The sequence below is a fragment of the Salmo trutta genome, unplaced genomic scaffold, assembly GCF_901001165.1.
Source record: "Salmo trutta unplaced genomic scaffold, fSalTru1.1, whole genome shotgun sequence".
Classification (NCBI taxonomy): domain Eukaryota; kingdom Metazoa; phylum Chordata; class Actinopteri; order Salmoniformes; family Salmonidae; genus Salmo; species Salmo trutta.
The window spans coordinates 1-24,548 of NW_021822180.1; the positions used below are offsets into that span (position 1 = coordinate 1).

Sequence of the window (24,548 nt, forward strand, 5' to 3'; positions counted from 1 at the left end):
TCTCTCCCTTTCAATTCAAGGGCTTTATTGGCATGGGAAACATATGTTTACATTGTCAAAGCAAGTGGACTAGACAGCATCCTCTCTCTTCTCCTCTCCCTCTCTCATCTCTCTGACTGAACTTCCTCTCTCTTCTCCTCTCCTCTCTCCATCTCTCTGACTGAGCTTCCTCTCTCTTCTCCTCTCCCTCTCTCCATCTCTCTGACTGAACTCCCTCTCTCTCCTCTCCCTCTCTCCATCTCTCTGACTGAACTCCCTCTCTCTTCTCCTCTCCCTCTCTCCATCTCTCTGACTGAACTCCCTCTCTCTTCTCCTCTCCCTCTCTCCATCTCTCTGACTGAACTTCCTCTCTCTTCTCCTCTCCCTCTCTCCATCTCTCTGACTGAACTTCCTCTCTCTCCTCTCCCTCTCTCCATCTCTCTGACTGAACTCCCTCTCTCTTCTCCTCTCCCTCTCTCCATCTCTCTCTGACTGAACTTCCTCTCTCTTCTCCTCTCCCTCTCTCCCTCTCTCTGACTGAACTTCCTCTCTCTTCCCTCTCCCCTCTCTCCATCTCTCTCTTAATGAGCTTCCTCTCTCTTCCTCTCCTCCCTCTCAAAATCATTCTCTGACTGACGTCCCTCTCTCTTCTCCTCTCCCTCTCTCCATCTCTCTGACTGAACTTCCTCTCTCTTCTCCTCTCCTAGTGTTCTCTCTCTCTCCTCTATCTCTTAATGTCAGAACTGTCTGTCCTCTCACGTCTTGTAAATCTTTACTCTTTTTCTCACTGAACTCTTCTGACCTCTGTTCTCTCTCCCTCTCTGTCCACCTCTCACTCTCTTTCTCCCTCCCTCCCTCCCTCCCTCCCTCCCTCCCTCCCTCCCTCCCTCCCTCCCTCCCTCCCTCCCTCCCTCCCTCCATCTCTTCCTATTTCTGTTCTATTCCTGTCTCTCTGTCTCCCTTTCTCCTCCCGTCTCTAACTGTTCTGTTCCTGTCTCTCTGTCTCCCTTTCTCCTCCCGTCTCTAACTGTTCTGTTCCTGTCTCTCTGTCTCCCTTTCTCCTCCCGTCTCTAACTGTTCTGTTCCTGTCTCTCTGTCTCCCTTTCTCCTCCCGTCTCTAACTGTTCTGTTCCTGTCTCTCTGTCTCCCTTTCTCCTCCCGTCTCTAACTGTTCTGTTCCTGTCTCTCTGTCTCCCTTTCTCCTCCCGTCTCTAACTGTTCTGTTCCTGTCTCTCTGTCTCCCTTTCTCCTCCCGTCTCTAACTGTTCTGTTCCTGTCTCTCTGTCTCCCTTTCTCCTCCCGTCTCTAACTGTTCTGTTCCTGTCTCTCTGTCTCCCTTTCTCCTCCCGTCTCTAACTGTTCTGTTCCTGTCTCTCTGTCTCCCTTTCTCCTCCCGTCTCTAACTGTTCTGTTCCTGTCTCTCTGTCTCCCTTTCTCCTCCCGTCTCTAACTGTTCTGTTCCTGTCTCTCTGTCTCCCTTTCTCCTCCCGTCTCTAACTGTTCTGTTCCTGTCTCTCTGTCTCCCTTTCTCCTCGCCGTACGTCTACTGTTCTGTTCCTGTCTCTTCCCGAGTCTAACTGTTCTGTTCCTGTCTCTCTGTCTCCCTCTCTCTGTCTCCCTTTCTCCTCCCGTCTAACTGTTCTGTTCCTGTCTCTCTGTCTCCCTTTCTCCTCCCGTCTCTAACTGTTTCTGTTCCTGTCTCTCTGTCTCCCTTTCTCCTCCCGTCTCTAACTGTCTGTTCCTGTCTCTCTGTCTCCCTTTCTCCTCCTCCGTCTCTAACTGTTTCTGTTCCTGTCTCTCTTCTCCCTTTCCTCCTCCCGTCTCTAACTGTTCTGTTCCTGTCTCTCTGTCTCCCTTTCTCCTCCCGTCTCTAACTGTTCTGTTCCTGTCTCTCTGTCTGCCTTTCTCCTCCCGTCTCTAACTGTTCTGTTCCTGTCTCTCTGTCTCCCTTTCTCCTCCCGTCTAACTGTTCTGTTCCTGTCTCCCTTTCTCCTCCCGTCTCTAACTGTTCTGTTCCTGTCTCCCTTTCTCCTCCCGTCTCTAACTGTTCTGTTCCTGTCTCCCTTTCTCCTCCCGTCTCTAACTGTTCTGTTCCTGTCTCTCTGTCTCCCTTTCTCCTCCCGTCTCTAACTGTTCTGTTCCTGTCTCTCTGTCTCCCTTTCTCCTCCCGTCTCTAACTGTTCTGTTCCTGTCTCTCTGTCTCCCTTTCTCCTCCCGTCTCTAACTGTTCTGTTCCTGTCTCTCTGTCTCCCTTTCTCCTCCCGTCTAACTGTTCTGTTCCTGTCTCTCTGTCTCCCTTTCTCCTCCCGTCTCTAACTGTTCTGTTCCTGTCTCTCTGTCTCCCTTTTCTCCTCCCGTCTCTAACTGTTCTGTTCCTGTCTCTCTGTCTCCCTTTCTCCTCCCGTCTCTAACTGTTCTATTCCTGTCTCTCTGTCTCCCTTTCTCCTCCCGTCTAACTGTTCTGTTCCTGTCTCTCTGTCTCCCTTTCTCCTCCCGTCTCTAACTGTTCTGTTCCTGTCTCCCTTTCTCCTCCCGTCTCTAACTGTTCTATTCCTGTCTCTCTGTCTGTTTCCAGGTGATGGTGGAGAACAGTGACTTCACTCCCTCTCAGGTGGGCTGTCTGTTTACCTTCCTGGCCCGCCAGCTGGCCAAACCTGACAACACACTCTTCGTCAACAGGAAGCTCTTCGATCAGGTGACCACTTAGAGCAGGAAGTCTCTCAGACAGACAGGTCCTTGGGGAACCCCCAGCCATTCCACATAGAGTTTGGACTGGAGGAGATATGGGCGTGTTCCAGGTCATCGTCATTGCAGTTACTCACAACGCCTGTTACTAAACATCTTAGGAACCTGCATAAATATGATTCAGTAATAATCTGAGAGACGTAGTGCAACAAAGACGCAACGTTGTTTTTCATCATAAGATGTGTTATGTTCAGAGGATAGATGTGTTATGTTCAGAGGATAGATGTGTTATGTTCAGAGGATAGATGTGTTATGTTCAGAGGATAGATGTGTTATGTTCAGAGGATAGAGGTAGATGTGTATGTTCAGAGGATAGATGTGTTATGTCAGAGGATAGATGTGTTATGTTCAGAGGATAGATGTGTTATGTTCAGAGGATAGATGTGTTATGTTCAGAGGATAGATGTGTTATGTTCAGAGGATAGATGTGTTATGTTCAGAGGATAGATGTGTTATGTTCAGAGGATAGATGTGTTATGTTCAGAGGATAGATGGTTATGTTCAGAGGATAGATGTGTTATGTTCAGAGGATAGATGTGTTATGTTCAGAGGGATAGATGTGTTATGTTCAGAGGATAGATGTGTTATGTTCAGAGGATAGAGTGTTATGTTCAGAGGATAGATGTGTTATGTTCCGAGGATAGATGTGTTATGTTCAGAGGATAGATGTGTTATGTTCAGAGGATAGATGGTAGTCAGAGGATAGGTGTCATGTTCAGAGGATAGATGTGTATGTTCAGAGGATAGATGTGTTATGTTCAGAGGATAGACTGTGTTATGTTCAGAGGATAGATGTGTTATGTTCAGAGGATAGATGTGTTCTGTTCAGAGGATAGATGTGTTATGTTCAGAGGATAGATGTGTTATGTTCAGAGGAATAGATGTGTTATGTTCAGAGGATAGATGTGTTATGTTCAGAGGATAGATGTGTTATGTTCAGAGGATAGATGTGTTATGTTCAGAGGATAGATGTGTTATGTTCAGAGGATAGATGTGTTATGTTCAGAGGATAGATGTGTTATGTTCAGAGGATAGATGTGTTATGTTCAGAGGATAGATGTGTTATGTTCAGAGGATAGATGTGTTATGTTCAGAGGATAGATGTGTTATGTTCAGAGGATAGATGTGTTTGATGTGTTATGTTCAGAGGATAGATGTGTTATGTTCAGAGGATAGATGTGTTATGTCAGAGGATAGATGTGTTATGTTCAGAGGATAGATGTGTTATGTTCAGAGGATAGATGTGTTATGTTCAGAGGATAGATGTGTTATGTTTAGAGGATAGATGTGTTATGTTTAGAGGATAGATGTGTTATGTTTAGAGGATAGATGTGTTATGTTTAGAGGATAGATGTGTTATGTTCAGAGGATAGATGTGTTATGTTCTATGTTAACCTCTCTGGGGTATGTGGGACGTGACCGTCCCACCTGCGGGACACACTATTCAACAGCCAGTGAAATAGCAGGGCGGCAAATTCAAAACAACAAAAATCTCATAATTCAAATTTCTCAAACATACAACTATTATATCCCATTTTAAAGATACACTTCTCGTTAATCCAACCACATTGTCCGATTTCAAAAAGGCTTTACGGCGAAAGCATAACATTAGATTATGTTAGGACAGCGCCTAAACAAGAAAAACCACACAGCCATTTTCCAAGCAAGGAGAGGCGTCACAAAAACCAGAAATACAGCTAAAATGAATCACTAACCTTTGATGATCTTCATCAGATGGCACTCCCAGGACTCAATGTTACACAATACATGTATGTTTTGCTCGATAAAGTTCATATTTATATCCAAAAACCCCATTTTACATTGGCGTGTAATGTTCAGAAATGTTTTGCCTCCCAAAACTTCCGGTGAATGAGCACATCAATTTACAGAAATACTCATCATAAACGTTGATAAAATATTCAACAGTTATTTAAAGAATTATAGATACACTTCTCCTTAATGCAACCGCTGTGTCAGATTTCAAAAAAGCTTTACGGCAATAATCTTTGTACAGCGTTCAGACACGAAACCAAACCCGCCATTTTGTGGAGTCAACAAAGCTCAGAAATAATATTATAAAAATTATCACTTACCTTTGATCTTAAACATAATGCACTCCCAGGAATCCCAGGTCCACAATAAATGTTTTTGTTCGATCAAGTCCATCATTTATGTCCAAATACCTCGTTTTTGTTCACGCGTTCAGTCCACTACTCCAAATGCAGGAATCGCGCGCAAAATGTCACGACGAAAAGTCAAAAAAAGTTATTTTTGTTCGTAGAAATGTTAAACGATGTATAGCATCAATCTTTAGGACGTTTTTAACATAAATCTTCAGTAATATTCCAACCGGACAATTCCAATGTCTTCAGAAAAGAAAATGAACGCAGCTAACTCTCACGTGAGCGCGCGCCTCTGAGCTCATATCATTTTCTCACTCATCAACTTCCAGGCCCTCTTGTTTGCTCCATATTCACAGTAGAAGCATGTAACAACGTTCTAAAGACTGTTGACATCTAGTGGAAACCTTAGGAAGTGCAAAAGGAACCCTAAGTCACTGTATACTGGATAGGCAATCACTTGAAAAACTACAAACCTCAGATTTCCACACTTCCTGGTTGGATATTTCTCAGGTTTTTGCCTGCCATATGAGTTCTGTTATACTCACAGACATCATTCAAACAGTTTTAGAAACTTCAGAGTGTTTTCTATCCAAATCTACTAATAATATGCATATCCTACCTTCTGAGCCTGAGTAGCAGGCAGTTTAATTTGGACATGCCTTTCATCCGGACGTCAAAATACTGCCCCCTACCCTAGAGAAGTTAAGAGGATAGATGTGTTATGTTCAGAGGATAGATGTGTCATGTTCAGAGGATAGATGTGTTATGTTCAGAGGATAGATGTGTCTTGTTCAGAGGATAGATGTGTCATGTTCAGAGGATAGATGTGTCATGTTCAGAGGATAGATGTGTCATGTTCAGAGGATAGATGTGTCATGTTCAGAGGATAGATGTGTCATGTTCAGAGGATAGATGTGTTATGTTCAGAGGATAGATGTGTTATGTTCAGAGGATAGATGTGTTATGTTCAGAGGATAGATGTGTTGTGATCTATGTTAAGGGACTTATTCCTGTTCGTCACCACCCAGCTACAGGATTCTACTCTGGGAATGTTGATTGGGCCTCAAGCGAGGAGTTGGCACTTAGCACCTGGCTGAAAACAGCTGCTTCACACAGGAAGAGGATAGATGTGTTTATGCACTTAGTCATTCAATATTCTCAGTATAAAGCCTTCCTGTAGTGTGAATTACTGACTGGAGTGGTATTCTATTGAAACTGGGCAGTAGGAGAACCTGGAGCGGTGTTGTGTTGTATTGAAACTGGGCAGTAGGAGAACCTGGAGCGGTGTTGTGTTGTATTGAAACTGGGCAGTAGGAGAACCTGGAGCGGTGTTGTGTTGTATTGAAACTGGGCCGTAGGAAAACCTGGAGCGGTGTTGTGTTGTATTGAAACTGGGCAGTAGGAGAACCTGGAGCGGTGTTGTGTTGTATTGAATCTGGGCCGTAGGAGAACCTGGAGCGGTGTTGTGTTGTATTGAAACTGGGCCGTAGGAGAACCTGGAGCGGTGTTGTGTTGTATTGAATCTGGGCCGTAGGAGAACCTGGAGCGGTGTTGTGTTGTTTTGAAACTGGGCAGTAGGAGAACCTGGAGCGGTGTTGTGTTGTATTGAAACTGGGCAGTAGGAGAACCTGGAGCGGTGTTGCATTGTATTGAAACTGGGCAGTAGGAGAACCTGGAGCGGTGTTGTGTTGTATTGAATCTGGGCCGTAGGAGAACCTGGAGCGGTGTTGTGTTGTATTGAAACTGGGCCGTAGGAGAACCTGGAGCGGTGTTGTGTTGTATTGAAACTGGGCAGTAGCAGAACCTGGAGCGGTGTTGTGTTGTATTGAAACTGGGCAGTAGGAGAACCTGGAGCGGTGTTGCGTTGTATTGAAACTGGGCAGTAGGAGAACTTGGAGTGGTGTTGTGTTGTATTGAAACTGGGCAGTAGGAGAACCTGGAGCGGTGTTGTGTTGTATTGAAACTGGGCAGTAGGAGAACCTGGAGCGGTGTTGTGTTGTATTGATACTGGGCAGTAGGAGAACCTGGAGCGGTGTTGTGTTGTGTTGAAACTGGGCAGTAGGAGAACCTGGAGCGGTGTTGTGTTGTATTGAAACTGGGCAGTAGCAGAACCTGGAGCGGTGTTGTTGTATTGAAACTGGGCAGTAGGAGAACCTGGAGCGGTGTTGCGTTGTATTGAAACTGGGCAGTAGCAGAACCTGGAGCGGTGTTGTGTTGTATTGAAACTGGGCAGTAGGAGAACCTGGAGCGGTGTTGTTTTGTATTGAATCTGGGCAGTAGGAGAACCTGGAGCGGTGTTGTGTTGTATTGAAACTGGGCAGTAGGAGAACCTGGACCTATGTTTTGTGTTGTGGTTCCGTTGTTCCACAGGTTCTGGAGTTCCTGTGTAGTCCAGACGACGACTCCAGACACACAGAGAGACAACAGGTAGACACTCTGACACTATAAGGCTCAGGACTAAAGTAGTGCACTATTTAGGGAATAGGGTGCCATTTCAGATTTGCTCTAGGGCTCTTTTTCTGAGCGTAGCCTGTGAATTGGTCAGCTCATGTGATCCAGTAGAGGCTGTGATTGGTTCCCAGGTGCTGTTGGAGCTGCTGCAGGTGGGAGGTGTGGGCCAGTTTGATGAGGGACGACTACTGGGACTGGCTGAGAAGGCAGAGTTGTGAGTTATCCTCTATTATCCTCCCTCTCTCTGTTTCTCTCCCCTCTCGCTCCCTCTCTCTCTGTTTCTCTTTCTGTTTCTCTCTCTCTGTTTCTCTCTCTCTCTCTCTGTTTCTCTCCCCTCTCGCTCTCTCTCTTTCTGTTTCTCTTTCTCTGTTTCTCTCTCTCTCTCTGTTTCTCTCTCTCTCTATGAATATACTTGTATACTATTTATACTATATTCAACCACTATTAACTCCTGGTCCCAACTTCTCCCTCCCCATTCTCTCCCTCCTCTTCTCCCCCTCCTCTTCTCTCCCTCCTCCTCTCTCCTCTCCCTCCTCCTCTTTCCTCCTCTCTCTCCCTCCTCCTCTCTCCCTCCTCCTCTCTCCCTCCTCTTCTCTCCCTCCTCCTCTCTCCTCTCCCTCCTCCTCTCTCCCTCCTCCTCTCCCCCTCCTCTTCTCTCCCTCCTCTTCTCTCCCTCCTCTTCTCTCCCTCCTCCTCTCTCCCTCCCATCTCTCCTCTCTCCCTCCTCCTCTTCTCTCCTCCTCTTCTCTCCTCTCTCCCTCCTCCTCTCTCCTCTCCCTCCTCCTCTTTCCTCCTCTCTCTTTCCTCCTCTCTCTCCCTCCTCCTCTCTCCCTCCTCCTCTCTCTCCCTCCTCCTCTCTCCCTCCTCCTCTCTCCTCTCCCTCCTCCTCTTTCCTCCTCTCTCTTTCCTCCTCTCTCTCCCTCCTCCTCTCGCCCTCCTCCTCTCGCCCTCCTCTTCTCTCCCTCCTCCCTCTCTCCCTCCTCCTCTCTCTCTCCCTCCTCCTCTCTCCCTCCTCTCAGCTACCAGATCTGTGAGTTTCTGTATGAGCAGAAGCATCTGCATGATAAGATTCTGGACTGCTACCTCAGAGACCCTGTGAGAAAGGTAGTGTGCAGCGTACCAAGCCAGTAGACAGTAGATTCTGAAGCTTGTATGGATGAAGTTCACACTGGTCTTATTGACATGTCAACAGGAAGAGATCTTTAACTACATCCACAACCTGCTGTCCATGCCTGGCTACAGCTCAGAGGAGAAACACTGTGTCTGGGACAAGGCCCTGCTGCACATTGCGGAGCTGGTGACCCTTGACCCTGCCAAGTCAGCTGACCTGGTGGCCATGCATTTCCCTGAGGAAGTACGACCCATCATCACCAAACTACAGGTCAGCTGACTAGAGGGCCGACACGGCATCATTCAATCTCTCTCTATCTGCCTCTCTCTATCTGCCTCTCTCTATCTGCCTCTCTCTATCTGCCTCTCGCAATCTGCCTCTCGCAATCTGCCTCTCGCAATCTGCCTCTCGCAATCTGCCTCTCTCTATCTGCCTCTCTCTCTCTCTATCTGCCTCTCTCTATCTGCCTCTCTCTCTCTATCTGCCTCTCTCTTTCTTTGTTTCTTTGTTTCAATTCAGTTAAATTCAAGGGCTTTATTGGCATGGGAAACATATGTTTACATTGCCAAAGCAAGTGGAGTAGATAATATACAAAAGTGAAATAAACAATAAAAATAAACAGTAAACATTACACTCACAGAAGTTCCAAAAGAATAAAGACATTTCAAAAGTCATATTATGTCTATATACAGTGTTGTCACGATGTGCAAATGGTTGAAGTACAAATGGGAAAATAAATAAACATAAATATGGGTTCCGCCAATAATCACATATAGAGGATTGGAGGATATTTCTGTAATTCACTGATATTTATTCCCATAGTAATTCCTTATGGATCCATAACTAAATAAACATTGGCATTTTGAAAGCCATTATGCCATTATTAGTTCCATTGTTTTAGTTTGAAGGTGCAGACTGGCGCTAAGAACAGAACAGCGAGAACGTTTCCTCGTCAGCGCCATTATTAGTGCAATGCCCCTTAGTGTTGCCAGTGTAGCGGAGGGGGGGTCCACCCCCCCCCCCCCCCCCCCCGCTTTCTCTCTCTGTCTGTCTGTGTCTCGCTGTCTCTGTCTGTCTGTGTCTCGCTTTCTCTGTCTCTGTCTGTCTGTGTCTCGCTTTGTCTGTCTGTCTGTCTGTCTGTGTCTCGCTTTGTCTGTCTGTCTGTCTGTCTGTGTCTCGCTTTCTCTGTCTGTCTGTCTGTCTGTCTGTGTCTCGCTTTCTCTGTCTGTCTGTCTGTGTCTCGCTTTCTCTGTCTGTCTGTCTGTGTCTCGCTTTCTCTGTCTGTGTCTCGCTTTCTCTGTCTGTCTGTCTCTCTCGCTTTCTCTCTCTGTCTGTCTGTGTCTCTGTTTGTCTGTCTGTCTGTCTCTCGCTTTCTCTGTCTGTCTGTCTGTGTCTCGCTTTCTCTGTCTCTCTCTCTTTGTCTCTCTCTCTTTCGGTCTCTGTCAGTCTGTGTGTCTCTCTCTCTCTTTGTCTGTGTCTCTCTCTTTGTCTCTCGTGACAAACCCACAGAGTCCCGCCACTGTCTGAATCAGCCTTATCTGCAGCGCAGCGTGTAATTGCCTGGCTGTTATCGCCGTAGGAACGGGAGATAAGTGCTAATTGAAAACCTGGATTAGTAAAGAGTCGTTTACTTCCCGAGAGAATGCTGCTGTGTGTGTGTTCATGTCTCTGATTCTGTTGTGTAGAGAGTGAAGGGCGTTTCCAGGAAATCTGACAATGGAAGAAAATAAACACCTTTGTGATTGCTCCAAACTGCACACACAGGTGTAGGTGTATCTAATGGGTTGCTGTAAAAGGTGTTGTTATTGACCATGTAGGGCTGACAACATTTCACTTCATAAGAATCACAATAATCTATGGCATTTAGCATTTTATCTAAAGTGACTTACAGGATTGAACTCTTGTTCTCTCTCCCTCTCGCTCCCTCTCTCTCCCTCTCTCTCCCTCCCCAAAGGGCTTTATTGGCATGGGCAACATACACTACCGTTCAAAAGTTTGGGGTCACTTAGAAATGTCCTTGTTTTTTGAAAGAAAAGCTATTTTTTTGTCCATTAAAACAACATCAAATTGGTCAGAAATGCAGTGTAGACATTGTTAATGTTGTAAATGACTATTGTAGCTGGAAACGGCTGATTTTTAATGGAATATCTACATAGGTGTACAGAGGCCCATTATCAGCAACCATCACTGCTGTGTTCCAATGGCACGTTGTGTTAGCTAATCCAAGTTTATCATTTTAAAACGCTAATTGATCAGAATGTTAGCACAGCTGAAAACTGTTGTTCTGATTAAAGAAGCAATAAAAACCTACCTTTTTTAGACTAGTTGAGTATCTGGAGCATCAGCATTTGTGGGTTCGATTACAGGCTCAAAATGGCCAGAAACAAAGAACTTTCTTCTGAAACTCGTTAGTCTATTCTTGTTCTGAGAAAGGAAGGCTATTCCATGCGAGAAATTGCCAAGAAACTGAAGATCTCGTACAACACTGTGTACTACTCCCTTCACAGAACAGCGCAAACTGGCCCTAACCAGAATGGAAAGAGGCCCCGGTGCACAACTGAGCAAGAGGACAAGTACATTAGAGTGTCTAGTTTGAGAAAGACGCCTCACAAGTCCTCAACTGGCAGCTTCATTAAATGGTACCCACAAAACACCAGCCTCAACGTCAACAGTGAAGAGGCGACTCCAGGATGCTGGCATTCCAGGCAGAGTTGCAAAGAAAAAGCCATATCTCAGACTGGCCAATAAAAAGGAAAGATTAAGATGGGCAAAAGAACACAGACACTGGACAGAGGAACTCTGCCTAGAAGGCCAGCATCCCGGAGTCGCCTCTCCACTGTTGACGTTGAGACTGGTGTTTTGTGGGTACTATTTAATGAAGCTGCCATTTGAGGACTTGATAGGGATCTGTTTTTCAAACTAGACACACTAATGTACTTGTCCTCTTGCTCAGTTGTGCACCGGGGCCTCCCACTCCTCTTTCTATTCTGGTTAGAGACCGTTTTCTCTGTCTTTTAAAATGATAAACTTGGATTAGCTAACACAACGTGCCATTGGAACACAGAAGTTATGGTTGCTGATAATGGGCCTATGTAGATATTCCATTAAATATCAGCCGTTTCCAGCTACAATAGTCATTTACAACATTAACAATGTCTACACTGTATTTATGATCAATTTGATGTTATTTTAATGGACGAAAAATGTGCTTTTCTTTCAAAAACAAGGACATTTCTAAGTGACCCCAAACGTTTGAATGGTAGTGTATGTTTACATTGCTAAAGCAAGAGAAATAGATAATAAACAAAAGTTAAATAAAAATGTAAAAATGAACAGTAAACATAACACTCACAAAAGCAATAGAAACTTTTCAAATGTCATTATGTGTGTATATATACAGTGGTGTAACGATGTACAAAAGGGAAAATAAATAAACATAAATATGGGTTGTATTTACAATGGTGTTTGTTCTTCACTGGTTGACCTTTTCTTGTGGCAACAGGTCACACATCTTGCTGCTGTGATGGAACACTGTGGTATTTCACCCAGTAGATATGGGAGTTTATCAAAATTGGGTTTGTTTTCTAATTCTTTGTGGATCTGTAATCTGAGGGAAATATGTGTCTCTAATATGGTCATACGTTTGGCAGGAAGTTAAGAAGTGCAGCTCAATTTGTGCACATAGCATGTCTTCTCTTGAGCCAGGTCTGCCTACGGCAGCCTTTCTCAATAGCAAGGCTATGCTCACTGAGTCTGTACATAGTTAAAGATTCATTTTGGGTCAGTCACAGTGGTCAGGTATTCTGATCAGTTTTTTTGTTAATTCTTTCCAATGTGTTTGGGAATCGCTCCCTTTGAGGTGGCTGTAAAATTGAATGGCTCTTTTCTGGATTTTGAAAGTTAACTGGTATCGGCCTAATTCTGCTCTGCATGCATTATTTGTTTTTTTATGTTGTACACAGAGGATATTTTTGCAGAATTCTGCAAACGGTCTCAATTTGTCTTTTGTGAATTCTTGGTTGGTGAGCGGACCCCAGACCTCACAACCATGAAGGGCGATGGGTTCTATAACTGAAGTTTAGCCAGATCCTAATATGTATGTCACATTTTCTGTTCCTTTTGATGATGTAGAAGACCCTTCTGGCCTTGTCTCTCAGATCGTTCACAGCTTTGTGGAAGTTACCTGTGGTCCTGATGTTTAGGCCAGGGTATGTATAGTTTCCTGTGGTCCTGATGTTTAGGCCAGGGTATGTATAGTTACCTGTGGTCCTGATGTTTAGGCCAGGGTATGTATAGTTTCCTGTGGTCCTGATGTTTAGGCCAGGGTATGTATAGTTTCCTGTGGTCCTGATGTTTAGGCCGGGGTATGTATAGTTTCCTGTGGTCCTGATGTTTAGGCCGGGGTATGTATAGTTTCCTGTGGTCCTGATGTTTAGGCCAGGGTATGTATAGTTTCCTGTGGTCCTGATGTTTAGGCCAGGGTATGTATAGTTTCCTGTGGTCCTGATGTTTAGGCCAGGGTATGTATAGTTTCCTGTGGTCCTGATGTTTAGGCCAGGGTGTGTATAGTTACCTGTGGTCCTGATGTTTAGGCCAGGGTATGTATAGTTTCCTGTGGTCCTGATGTTTAGGCCAGGGTATGTATAGTTTCCTGTGGTCCTGATGTTTAGGCCAGGGTATGTATAGTTTCCTGTGGTCCTGATGTTTAGGCCAGGGTATGTATAGTTTCCTGTGGTCCTGATGTTTAGGCCAGGGTATGTATAGTTTCCTGTGGTCCTGATGTTTAGGCCAGGGTATGTATAGTTTCCTGTGGTCCTGATGTTTAGGCCAGGGTATGTATAGTTTCCTGTGGTCCTGATGTTTAGGCCAGGGTATGTATAGTTTCCTGTGGTCCTGATGTTTAGGCCAGGGTATGTATAGTTTCCTGTGGTCCTGATGTTTAGGCCAGGGTATGTATAGTTTCCTGTGGTCCTGATGTTTAGGCCAGGGTATGTATAGTTTCCTGTGGTCCTGATGTTTAGGCCGGGGTATGTATAGTTTCCTGTGGTCCTGATGTTTAGGCCAGGGTAAGTATAGTTTCCTGTGGTCCTGATATTTAGGCCAGGGTATGTATAGTTTCCTGTGGTCCTGATGTTTAGGCCGGGGTATGTATAGTTTCCTGTGGTCCTGATGTTTAGGCCGGGGTATGTATAGTTTCCTGTGGTCCTGATGTTTAGGCCAGGGTATGTATAGTTTCCTGTGGTCCTGATGTTTAGGCCGGGGTATGTATAGTTTCCTGTGGTCCTGATGTTTAGGCCGGGGTATGTATAGTTTCCTGTGGTCCTGATGTTTAGGCCAGGGTATGTATAGTTTCCTGTGGTCCTGATGTTTAGGCCAGGGTATGTATAGTTTCCTGTGGTCCTGATGTTTAGGCCAGGGTATGTATAGTTTCCTGTGGTCCTGATGTTTAGGCCAGGGTATGTATAGTTTCCTGTGGTCCTGATGTTTAGGCCAGGGTATGTATAGTTTCCTGTGGTCCTGATGTTTAGGCCAGGGTATGTATAGTTTCCTGTGGTCCTGATGTTTAGGCCAGGGTATGTATAGTTACCTGTGGTCCTGATGTTTAGGCCAGGGTATGTATAGTTTCCTGTGGTCCTGATGTTTAGGCCAGGGTATGTATAGTTTCCTGTGGTCCTGATGTTTAGGCCAGGGTATGTATAGTTTCCTGTGGTTCTGATGTTTAGGCCAGGGTATGTATAGTTTCCTGTGGTCCTGATGTTTAGGCCAGGGTATGTATAGTTTCCTGTGTGCTCTAGGGAAACTGTGTCTAGATGGAATTTGTATTTGTGTTCCTGGCAACTGGACCTTCTTTGGAACACCATTATTTTGGTCTTACTGAGATTTACTGTCAGGGCCCAGGTCTAACAGAATCAGTGTAGAATTTCTAGGTGCTGATGTAGGCCCTCCTTGGTTGGGGACAGAAGCACCAGATCATCAGCCAACGGTAGACATTTGACTTCAGATTCTAGTAGGTTGAGGCCGGGTGCTGCAGACTGTTCTAGTGCCCTCGCCAAGTTGTTAATATATATGTTGAAGAGGGTGGGGCTTAAGCTGTATCCCTGTCTCACCCCACGGCCCTGTGGAAAGAAATGTGAGGTTTTTTTGACAGTTTTAACTGCACACTTGTTGTTTTGTAATGTCGTATGTTTTTCACCCAACACCATTTTCTATCAATTAGTATAGCAGACCCTCATGCCAAATTGAGTCAAAGGTTTTCTTGAAATCAACAAAGCATGAGAAGACTTTGCCTTTGTTTTGGTTTGTTTGTTTGTCAATAAGGGTGTGCAGGGTGAATACGTGGTCTGTCGTACGGTAATTAGGTAAGAAGCCAATTCGATATTTGCTCAGTACATTGTTTTCATAGAGGAAATGTACGAGTCTGCTGTTAATGATAATGCAGAGGATTTCCCCAAGGCTGCTGTTGACGCATATCCCACGGTAGTTATTGGGGTCAAATTTGTCTCCACTTCTGTGGATCAGGGTGATCAGTCCTTGGTTCCAAATATTGGGGAAGATGCCAGAGCTGAGGATGATGTTAAATAGTTTAAGTTTAGCCAATTGGAATTTTGGGTCTGTATATTTTATAATTTCATTTAGGATACCATCAACCCCACAGGCCTTTTTGGATTGGAGGGTTTCTATTTTGTCCTGTAGTTCATTCAATGTAATTGGAGAATCCAGTGGGTTCTGGTAGTATTTTATAGTTGATTCTAAGATTTGTATTTGATCATGAATATGTTTTTGCTGTTTGTTCTTTGTCATAGAGCCAAAAGGATTGGACAAGTGGTTTATCCATCTCCGTTTTGGATAGATAACTCTTCATGTTGTTTGTTTCCAGTTTTCCCAGAAGTGGTTAGAATCTATGGATTCTTCAATAACATTGAGCTGATTTCTGACGTGCTGTTCCTTCTTTTTCCGTAGTGTATTTCAGTATTGTTTTAGTGATTCACCATAGTGAAGGACTAGACTCAGGTTTTCTGGGTCTCTATGTTTTTGGTTGGACAGGTTTCTCAATTTCTTTCTTCGGTTTTTGCATTCTTTATCAAACCATTTGTGATTGTTTTTAGATTTGATGGGGAAGCTGAGAGGTGAAAAATACTGTTTAGATTTTATACTGGCAAGTTTACACCTTCACTATTACAGTGAAACATTTTGTCTAGGAAATTGTCTAGAAGGGATTGAATTTTTGTTGCCTAATTGTTTTTTGGTAGATTTCCGCACTACTTTCCTTCCAACTATAGCATTTCTTAATATTGCTCAGTTCCTTTGGCTTTGATGCCTCATGATTGAGCAAAGCTCTGTTCAAGTAGACTGTGATTTTGCTGTGATCTGATAGGGGTGTCAGTGGTCTGACTGTGAACACTGAGAGACTCTGGGTTGAGGTCAGTGATAAAGTCATCTACAGTACTACTGCCAAGAGATGAGCTATAGATGTACCTACCGTAAGAGTCTCCTTGAAGCCTCCCCTTGACTATGTACAGAACCAGCGTGCGACAAAGCTGCAGGAGTTGTGACCCGTTTTCTTTGGTTGTTTTGTCTTAGTTGTGTATCTCTACTCTGTCAATTTCAATTCAAAGCTTTATTGACATGGGAAATATATGTTTATATTGCTAAAGCAAGTAAAATAGATAATAAACAAAAGTGAAATAAACAATCAAATGAACACTCTCTCTCCTGCTATCTCTACCTCTCTCTCGCTCTCTCTCTCTCTCTCCCTCTCTAGGATGATCACCTAGTGTTCCAGTTCCTGAGGTGTCTTTTGGACCAGAGGTAAGATCCTTGGTTACTGTGTTGGAGCATGGAAGAATGGGACAGTGTTTTCTCAGTGGTTTGGGTGGATATATGGATGGATGGGTGGGCGGGTGGGCGGAAGACATCAATATCCTAATGGCTGTGCTCTCTGGTCTGTTTAATAAACACAACATATATTATATTATTGGAGACACACAACTGTCTGTTTCTCATCTCCCCCCTGTGCTACCTCCAGGGAAGGCCCTCATCCCCAGGCTCTCCTAAGACTGAGCCCCGACCTGCATGAGCTCCACATCGGCTTGCTGTGCCGCTTCTCTCCCCGGCAGCTCACTGACTTCCTCAAGGCCTCTCAGGACTACAGACTAGAGGAGGCCATCCAGGTAACATCCCTACACTATAGTATAGCTGTGTGTATGTACCTACCTGTGTGTGTATCTACTTTAGACTCTGTTGTCTCACCTTTAACCCTGATTGTCCTGGGGTCAAATCAATACCATTTCATAGAGTGAATATTTAACCCCAGACAGACAGTAGTGAGTAAACCCAGGAAAACACTCCCCTGACCCAAACATACAGGGAGTGTCTCTCAATTCCTTGTGTTGCTCTCCCTCTCTCTCTCCCTCTCTCTCTTCCTCTCTCTTTCTCTCCCTCCCTCTTTCTCCCTCCCTCTCTCTCTCTCTCCCCCCCTCTCTCTCTCTCTCTCCCTTCCTCTCTCTCTCTCCCTCCCTCTCTCTCTCTCTCTCTCTCCCTCCCTCTCCCCCTCCCCCCTTCCTCCCCCTACTAGATAACAGAACAGTACCAGCTCCATGAAGCTACAGCCTATCTGTTGGAAAAGAAAGGGGATTCTCATGGAGCCTTCCAGGTCCTGCTGAAGGTACAACATCATTTGAATCTAAACCTAATTTACTTTCTAACACAATTATAACACAAGGAAAAATGGATTTATTAGTCATGTACTTTGAAATCAAGGGATGTGTGACATTAATTGATATTGCAGGAACCCTTAGAGACTGGCTTTAAGCACTTATGTTTGTACCTCTCTCTTTCAGACGCTGAAGGACAAACTCAGCTCTGTCACCTCAGAGAAAATGAGTGAAGACGAGGGGGAGACCGAGAGGGAGGAAGAGAGTCCACTGCAGAGAGTGGAGGGGTCATTGGGGGACATCATCGCTCTGTGTCACAGGAGCTCCCAGAGTCTCAACCAAGAACAGAGAGGGGTGTGTGTCTTTCTGCGTGTGTCTGTCTGTCTGTGTGTGTCTGTCTGTGTGTGTCTGTCTGTTTGTCTGTCTGTTTGTCTGTCTGTTTGTCTGTCTGTTTGTGTCTGTCTGTGTGTGTCTGTCTGTGTGTGTGTTTGTGTCTGTCTGTCTGTCTGTCTGTCTGTCTGTCTGTCTGTCTGTCTGTCTGTCTGTCTGTCTGTCTGTCTGTCTGTCTGTCTGTCTGTCTGTCTGTCTGTCTGTGTCTCTGTGTCTCTGTGTCTCTGTGTCTCTGTGTCTCTGTGTCTAATAAGCTCTCCTCTCCATCAGGTGCTGTGGTTCCCTCTGCTAGAAGCTATGATGTCACCACAGAAGCTGCTCAAGGGACTGAACACACGCCATACATCAGACGGTGAATACACACACACACACACAGACGGACGGACAGACAGACGGACGTATATTAAAGTGTGTGTTTCTCCCCCAGTATTGAAGGAACTCACCATGAAGGTCCTGAACAGTATGAGTATCTTCATCCCCCTGCCTGCTATCATCCAGCACATTCTACAGGTAATGTCTCTCTCTTTCTCTCTGTCTCTTTCTCTCTTTCTCTCTGTGTCTCTATCAATGTCGCTCTCTTTCTCTCTGTGTCTCTTTCTCTCTGTCTCTGTCTCCCAAAGTTCAGACACAGCGGTATGGTTGTTGAAGGTTTGCCTGCCGACTGTACTTAGCACCTCTGAACAGCGTCAGCAGTCAGTCTCTTTAGTGTTCACACAACAAAGTCTTTGGAAGTGGTCAGTCACGTTAAAATACTCCAAACCAGACGGTGGCAGTAGCCTTGTTAAAACACTCCAAACCAGAAGGTGGCAGTAGCCTTGTTAAAACACTCCAAACCAGAAGGTGGCAGTAGCCTTGTTAAAACACTCCAAACCAGAAGGTGGCAGTAGCCTCGTTAAAACACTCCAAACCAGAAGGTGGCAGTAGCCTCGTTAAAACACTCCAAACCAGAAGGTGGCAGTAGCCTTGTTAAAACACTCCAAACCAGAAGGTGGCAGTAGCCTTGTTAAAACACTCTAAACCAGAAGGTGGCAGTAGCCTTGTTAAAACACTCCAAACCAGAAGGTGGCAGTAGCCTTGTTAAAACACTCCAAACCAGAAGGTGGCAGTAGCCTTGTTAAAACACTCCAAACCAGAAGGTGGCAGTAGCCTTGTTAAAACACTCCAAACCAGAAGGTGGCAGTAGCCTTGTTAAAACACTCCAAACCAGAGGGTGGCAGTAGCCTTGTTAAAACACTCCAAACCAGAAGGTGGCAGTAGCCTTGTTAAAACACTCTAAACCAGAAGGTGGCAGTAGCCTTGTTAAAACACTCCAAACCAGAAGGTGGCAGTAGCCTTGTTAAAACACTCTAAACCAGAAGGTGGCAGTAGCCTTGTTAAAACACTCTAAACCAGAAGGTGGCAGTAGCCTTGTTAAAACACTCCAAACCAGAAGGTGGCAATAGCCTTGTTAAAACACTCCAAACCAGAAGGTGGCAGTAGCCTTGTTAAAACACTCCAAACCAGAAGGTGGCAGTAGCCTTGTTAAAACACTCCAAACCAGAAGGTGGCAGTAGCCTTGTTAAAACACTCCAAACCAGAAGGTGGCAGTAGCCTTGTTAAAACACTCCAAACCAGAAGGTGGCAGTAGCCTTGTTAAAACACTCCAAACCAGAAGGTGGCAGTAGCCTTGTTAAAACACTCCAAACCAGAAGGTGGCAGTAGCCTTGTTTGGCAACACGTATCTGTGCGTATTGCTTGTGGCCTAGATTCCAGGCTAATGTTGCTATTTTGTAGAAATCCCTTGTTGTTATTAGCCAGATGGACACAGCTAGATAACTACAGCTAGATAACCACAGCTAGATGGCCACAGCTAGATAACCATAGCTAGATGGCCACAGCTAGCAAGATGACAAATAACCATTTTAATTCACTCTCTGTAGACCCTGACTACCAGTGTCAGCCCACAGCCAAATGTTTAGCTAGCTAACGAACATGAGCATATTCGCTAGCTAGCTAAGGACACTGCACTGACTCGGCAGCTAACACAGGCAGCTGTTTCATGGAAACTAGCTAATCCATTGATTTTAATTAGATTGTCAATACTAGTGGTTACCTAGCTTGGTGGAAGTATTTAGTGTTGTGTGCATTGTGTCTGTGCACTTAGCTAGCTACCACCCGATAACCTACATTGCATATGAAGTGTGATTAGCTCATCTGTATGGACAAAATTCACTTTTTTTGTTGGTCTCCCCACGTGGGGGTTTGTGCTCTCTGATTGGCTCAAAGTTAAGTTGCTGGCCACTGAGGAGCATTGGGATCTATAAGTAGAATCGGTAGGTTTGTCTCTGCTGGGTCGGTATGCAGCAGGTATGGATTTAGTTCTAACGAGAAGGAACGGCCTCCCACTGGGAGGACTTCCTACCGGCAGTCTGATGCCACTGATATTCTCAGTGGGTTTATGCTTTACATGCAACGTCTTTGATAACTGCCATTTTGTACTTTAGTTCACATTACAGTGATAAATTAACATAAAATAAAACATTATTCAGTGTGAAAATGAACATCATAACATTTAAATAAGCTTAATATAATGAACATCATAACATTTAAATGAGCTTAATATAATGAACATCATAACATTTAAATGAGCTTAATATAATGAACATAACATTAAAATGAGCTTAGTATGAAGAGCATCATATTATAAATCAAAACTTCAGCTGCACAAAAGGATGGTGGGTAATATGCAACAAAAAAAACATCACATACTTTTTTGAAAGTACACATATATTCTGTCGACATTCAAGTTAAATATGTCCACCAGCGATGTTTTAACTTGTCCTGTTGAATAGCAACATCCCAAGTATAAATTCAGTAAAGTGTACACACTAAACTGTAAAAACATATGTTTAGTTCAAAATTGTGTTTTTTTTTAACAACTGTAAACTTCAATGAGTCTGATAGGAATCTGTGACATCATCGGTCTCCGTGCTTGAGGAGCAGTAGAGACCTTGTGATGTCATCGGTCTCCTTGCTTGAGGAGCAGTAGAGAACCTATGATGTCATCGGTCTCCTTGTTTGAGGAGCAGTAGAGAACCTGTGATGTCATCGGTCTCCGTGCTTGAGGAGCAGTAGAGAACCTGTGATGTCATCGGTCTCCGTGCTTGAGGAGCAGTAGAGAACCTGTGATGTCATCGGTCTCCTTGCTTGAGGAGCAGTAGAGAACCTGTGATGTCATCGGACTCCTTGCTTGAGGAGCAGTAGAGAACCTGTGATGTCATCGGTCTCCTTGCTTGAGGAGCAGTAGAGAACCTGTGATGTCATCGGTCTCCTTGCTTGAGGAGCAGTAGAGAACCTGTGATGTCATCGGTCTCCTTGCTTGAGGAGCAGTAGAGAACCTGTGATGTCATCGGTCTCCGTGCTTGAGGAGCAGTAGAGAACCTGTGATGTCATCGGTCTCCTTGCTTCAGGAGCAGTAGAGAACCTGTGATGTCATCGGTCTCCTTGCTTGAGGAGCAGTAGAGAACCTGTGATGTCATCGGTCTCCTTGCTTGAGGAGCAGTAGAGAACCTGTGCCATGTAATGTCTTACCTGGAAACACCTGTTTAGATGTGTCTTGTTAAGTAAATCAGGTGTTGAACGAGCTGGAGGCTCCTTGTCAGTGTATTTTGAATGAATATACTGAATTACATTTAAAGCGTATGAAACTGAGGAGACTTTTAATGTGTGTTCCAGTGTAATAATAGTGAACGAATAGTCCACAAAAAGACTGAAAAACAATGAGTTTTTAAAAACACTTTCACAGAGGACCGCTCACCTCCTCTCAGAGGACCGCTCACCTCCTCTCAGAGGACCGCTCACCTCCTCTCAGAGGACCGCTCACCTCCTCTCAGAGGACCTCTCACCTCCTCTCAGAGGACCGCTCACCACCTCACAGAGGACCGCTCACCTCCTCTCAGAGGACCGCTCTACACCTCCACAACCATGGCCCACTGTGTGTGTGTGTGTACCTATTCTCTTTCCTTATGTTAAGTGTGTGTTAGTCATGCTGTGTGTGTGCGCTGGTGGGAGGTTAAAGTGGTCATGTGGTGTGTCCCTTGGTGGGCAGCGGCATCTCAGACTAACAGCAACACAATCCCTACTCAATGACTCTCTCTCTGTCTCAGGACCCTGTGTATGGTAAAGGTGTCTCTCTCTCTCTCTGTCTCAGGACCCTGTGTATGGTAAAGGTCTCTCTCTCTCTCTCTGTCTCAGGACCCTGTGTATGGTAAAGGTGTCTCTCTCTCTCTCTGTCTCAGGACCCTGTGTATGGTAAAGGTGTCTCTCTCTCTCTCTGTCTCAGGACCCTGTGTATGGTAAAGGTGTCTCTCTCTCTCTCTGTCTCAGGACTCTGTGTATGGTAAAGGTCTCTCTCTCTCTGTCTCAGGACCCTGTGTATGGTAAAGGTCTCTCTCTCTCTCTCTCTCTGTCTCAGGACCCTGTGTATGGTAAAGGTCTCTCTCTCTCTCTGTCTCAGGACCCTGTGTATGGTAAAGGTCTCTCTCTCTGTCTCAGGACCCTGTGTATGGTAAAGGTCTCTCTCTCTCTCTCTCTCTCTCTCTGTCTCAGGACCCTGTGTATGGTAAAGGTCTCTCTCTCTCTGTCTCAGGACCCTGTGTATGGTAAAGGTCTCTCTCTCTCTCTCTCTGTCTCAGGACCCTGTGTATGGTAAAGGTCTCTCTCTCTCTCTCTCTCTCTCAGGACCCTGTGTATGGTAAAGGTCTCTCTCTCTCTCTCTGTCTCAGGACCCTGTGTATGGTAAAGGTCTCTCTCTCTCTCTCTCTGTCTCAGGACCCTGTGTATGGTAAAGGTCTCTCTCTCTCTCTGTCTCAGGACCCTGTGTATGGTAAAGGTCTCTCTCTCTCTCTGTCTCAGGACCCTGTGTATGGTAAAGGTCTCTCTCTCTCTCTCTGTCTCAGGACCCTGTGTATGGTAAAGGTCTCTCTCTCTCTCTCTGTCTCAGGACCCTGTGTATGGTAAAGGTCTCTCTCTCTCTCTCTCTCTGTCTCAGGACCCTGTGTATGGTAAAGGTCTCTCTCTCTCTCTCTGTCTCAGGACCCTGTGTATGGTAAAGGTCTCTCTCTCTCTCTGTCTCAGGACCCTGTGTATGGTAAAGGTCTCTCTCTCTCTCTCTCTCAGGACCCTGTGTATGGTAAAGGTCTCTCTCTCTGTCTCAGGACCCTGTGTATGGTAAAGGTCTCTCTCTCTCTCTCTGTCTGAGGACCCTGTGTATGGTAAAGGTCTCTCTCTCTCTCTGTCTCAGGACCCTGTGTATGGTAAAGGTCTCTCTCTCTCTGTCTCAGGACCCTGTGTATGGTAAAGGTCTCTCTCTCTCTCTCTGTCTCAGGACCCTGTGTATGGTAAAGGTCTCTCTCTCTCTCTCTCTGTCTCAGGACCCTGTGTATGGTAAAGGTCTCTCTCTCTCTGTCTCAGGACCCTGTGTATGGTAAAGGTCTCTCTCTCTCTCTCTTTCTCTTTCTCTCTCTCTTATATATATTCAATTCGCTTCGCTTTATTGGCATGACGTAACAATGTACATATTGCCAAAGCTTATTTTGGATATTTACAATATAAAATTTTTTTTAAAATGAGAATCAAAATTGTGAACGGGACAACAGTAACAACAATAACCAAGGGTCAATATAACCATACATTCAACAATAACAATAAGCATACAGTAGAGGACATGTGCAGGTTTATTGGTCTGTCAGACACTGTCCCTCATCTTATGGCAGGCAGCAATGTAGTGCGCTGCCAACCCACAGCTCTCTGCGTCCTCCCCCAACAGGACGGGTAGCCTATCCTCATCAGAAAGGTCTTTAAAACCTTGAATAAGGGTTTTCTAATTTGAGGGGACTATTTTCTTTGCTCAGCTCTTGGTATTGCAGGGCTTGGTAATGATATGAGAGGTATTGTAGGGCTTGGTAATGATATGAGAGGTATTGTAGGGCTTGGTAATGATGTGAGAGGTATTGTAGGGCTTGGTAATGATATGAGAGGTATTGCAGGGCTTGGTAATGATGTGAGAGGTATTGTAGGGCTTGGTAATGATATGAGAGGTATTGCAGGGCTTGGTAATGATATGAGAGGTATTACAGGGCTTGGTAATGATATGAGAGGTATTGCAGGGCTTGGTAATGATATGAGAGGTATTGCAGGGCTTGGTAATGATGTGAGAGGTATTGCAGGGCTTGGTAATGATGTGAGAGGTATTACAGGGCTTGGTAATGATATGAGAGGTATTGTAGGGCTTGGTAATGATATGAGAGGTAGTGCAGGGCTTGGTAATGATGTGAGAGGTATTGCAGGGCTTGGTAATGATATGAGAGGGGGTCACTGTATTTTAGATGTTTCCAAAACTTAATTGCTCTTTTTTGAGTTTTTATTATTAGTGGATATTGGCCTAAATCTGCCCTGCATGCATTGTTTGTCGTTTTCCTCTGGAGATGTAGGAGAATCTTACAGAACTCTGCATGCAGGGTTTCAATGGGGTGTTTGTCCCATCTGATATCTCTTTCTCTTTCTCAGGACCCTGTGTATGGTAAAGGAAAGCTGGCTGAGATACAAGGCCTTATTCTGGGTATGCTGGAGACCTTCAACTATGAACAGGTAACTGTGTGTGTCTGTTGTTAAAGGCTTTACTGCGAAAAAGGCTTTACGGCGAAAGCATAAAGTTAGATTATGTTAGGACAGGGACAACACAAGAAAAACCACACAGCCATTTTCCAAGCAGGAGAGGGGTCACAAATACCAGAAATTCAGCTATAATTAAGCACTAACCTTTGACGATCTTCATCAAATGACACTCATAGGACTCAATGTTAGACAATACATGTATGTTAGCATTATAAATATTCACTTACCTTCGATGATCTTCATCAGAAGGCACTTCCAGGCATCCCAGGTCCACAATAAATGTTGGTTTTTTCGATAAAGTCCATAATTTATGTCCAAATACCTCCTTGTTGTTTGCGCGTTCAGTAAGCTACTCCAAATGTAGGAAGCACGCCCAAAATTGCTCAACGAAAAGTAAAAAAAGAGTTCTATTTACGTTCGTTGAAACATGTCAAACGTTGT

General features: G+C 44.8%; 1 protein-coding gene across 1 annotated transcript; it reads left to right on the forward strand.

Annotated features, from left to right (window-relative positions):
- Window positions 1-2,539: 2,539 nt before the first annotated feature.
- Window positions 2,540-24,115, forward strand: LOC115180819 (vacuolar protein sorting-associated protein 8 homolog; the record flags this gene model as incomplete). Its single annotated transcript, XM_029742973.1, has 12 exons — window positions 2,540-2,674; window positions 7,218-7,274; window positions 7,430-7,512; window positions 8,318-8,402; window positions 8,491-8,679; window positions 16,172-16,218; window positions 16,436-16,580; window positions 16,985-17,074; window positions 17,250-17,417; window positions 17,724-17,805; window positions 17,881-17,963; window positions 24,000-24,115. Coding segments are annotated over 12 exons (1,269 nt in total), but the record flags the coding sequence as incomplete, so codon positions are not given.
- Between the last annotated feature and the right edge of the window lie 433 nt (window positions 24,116-24,548).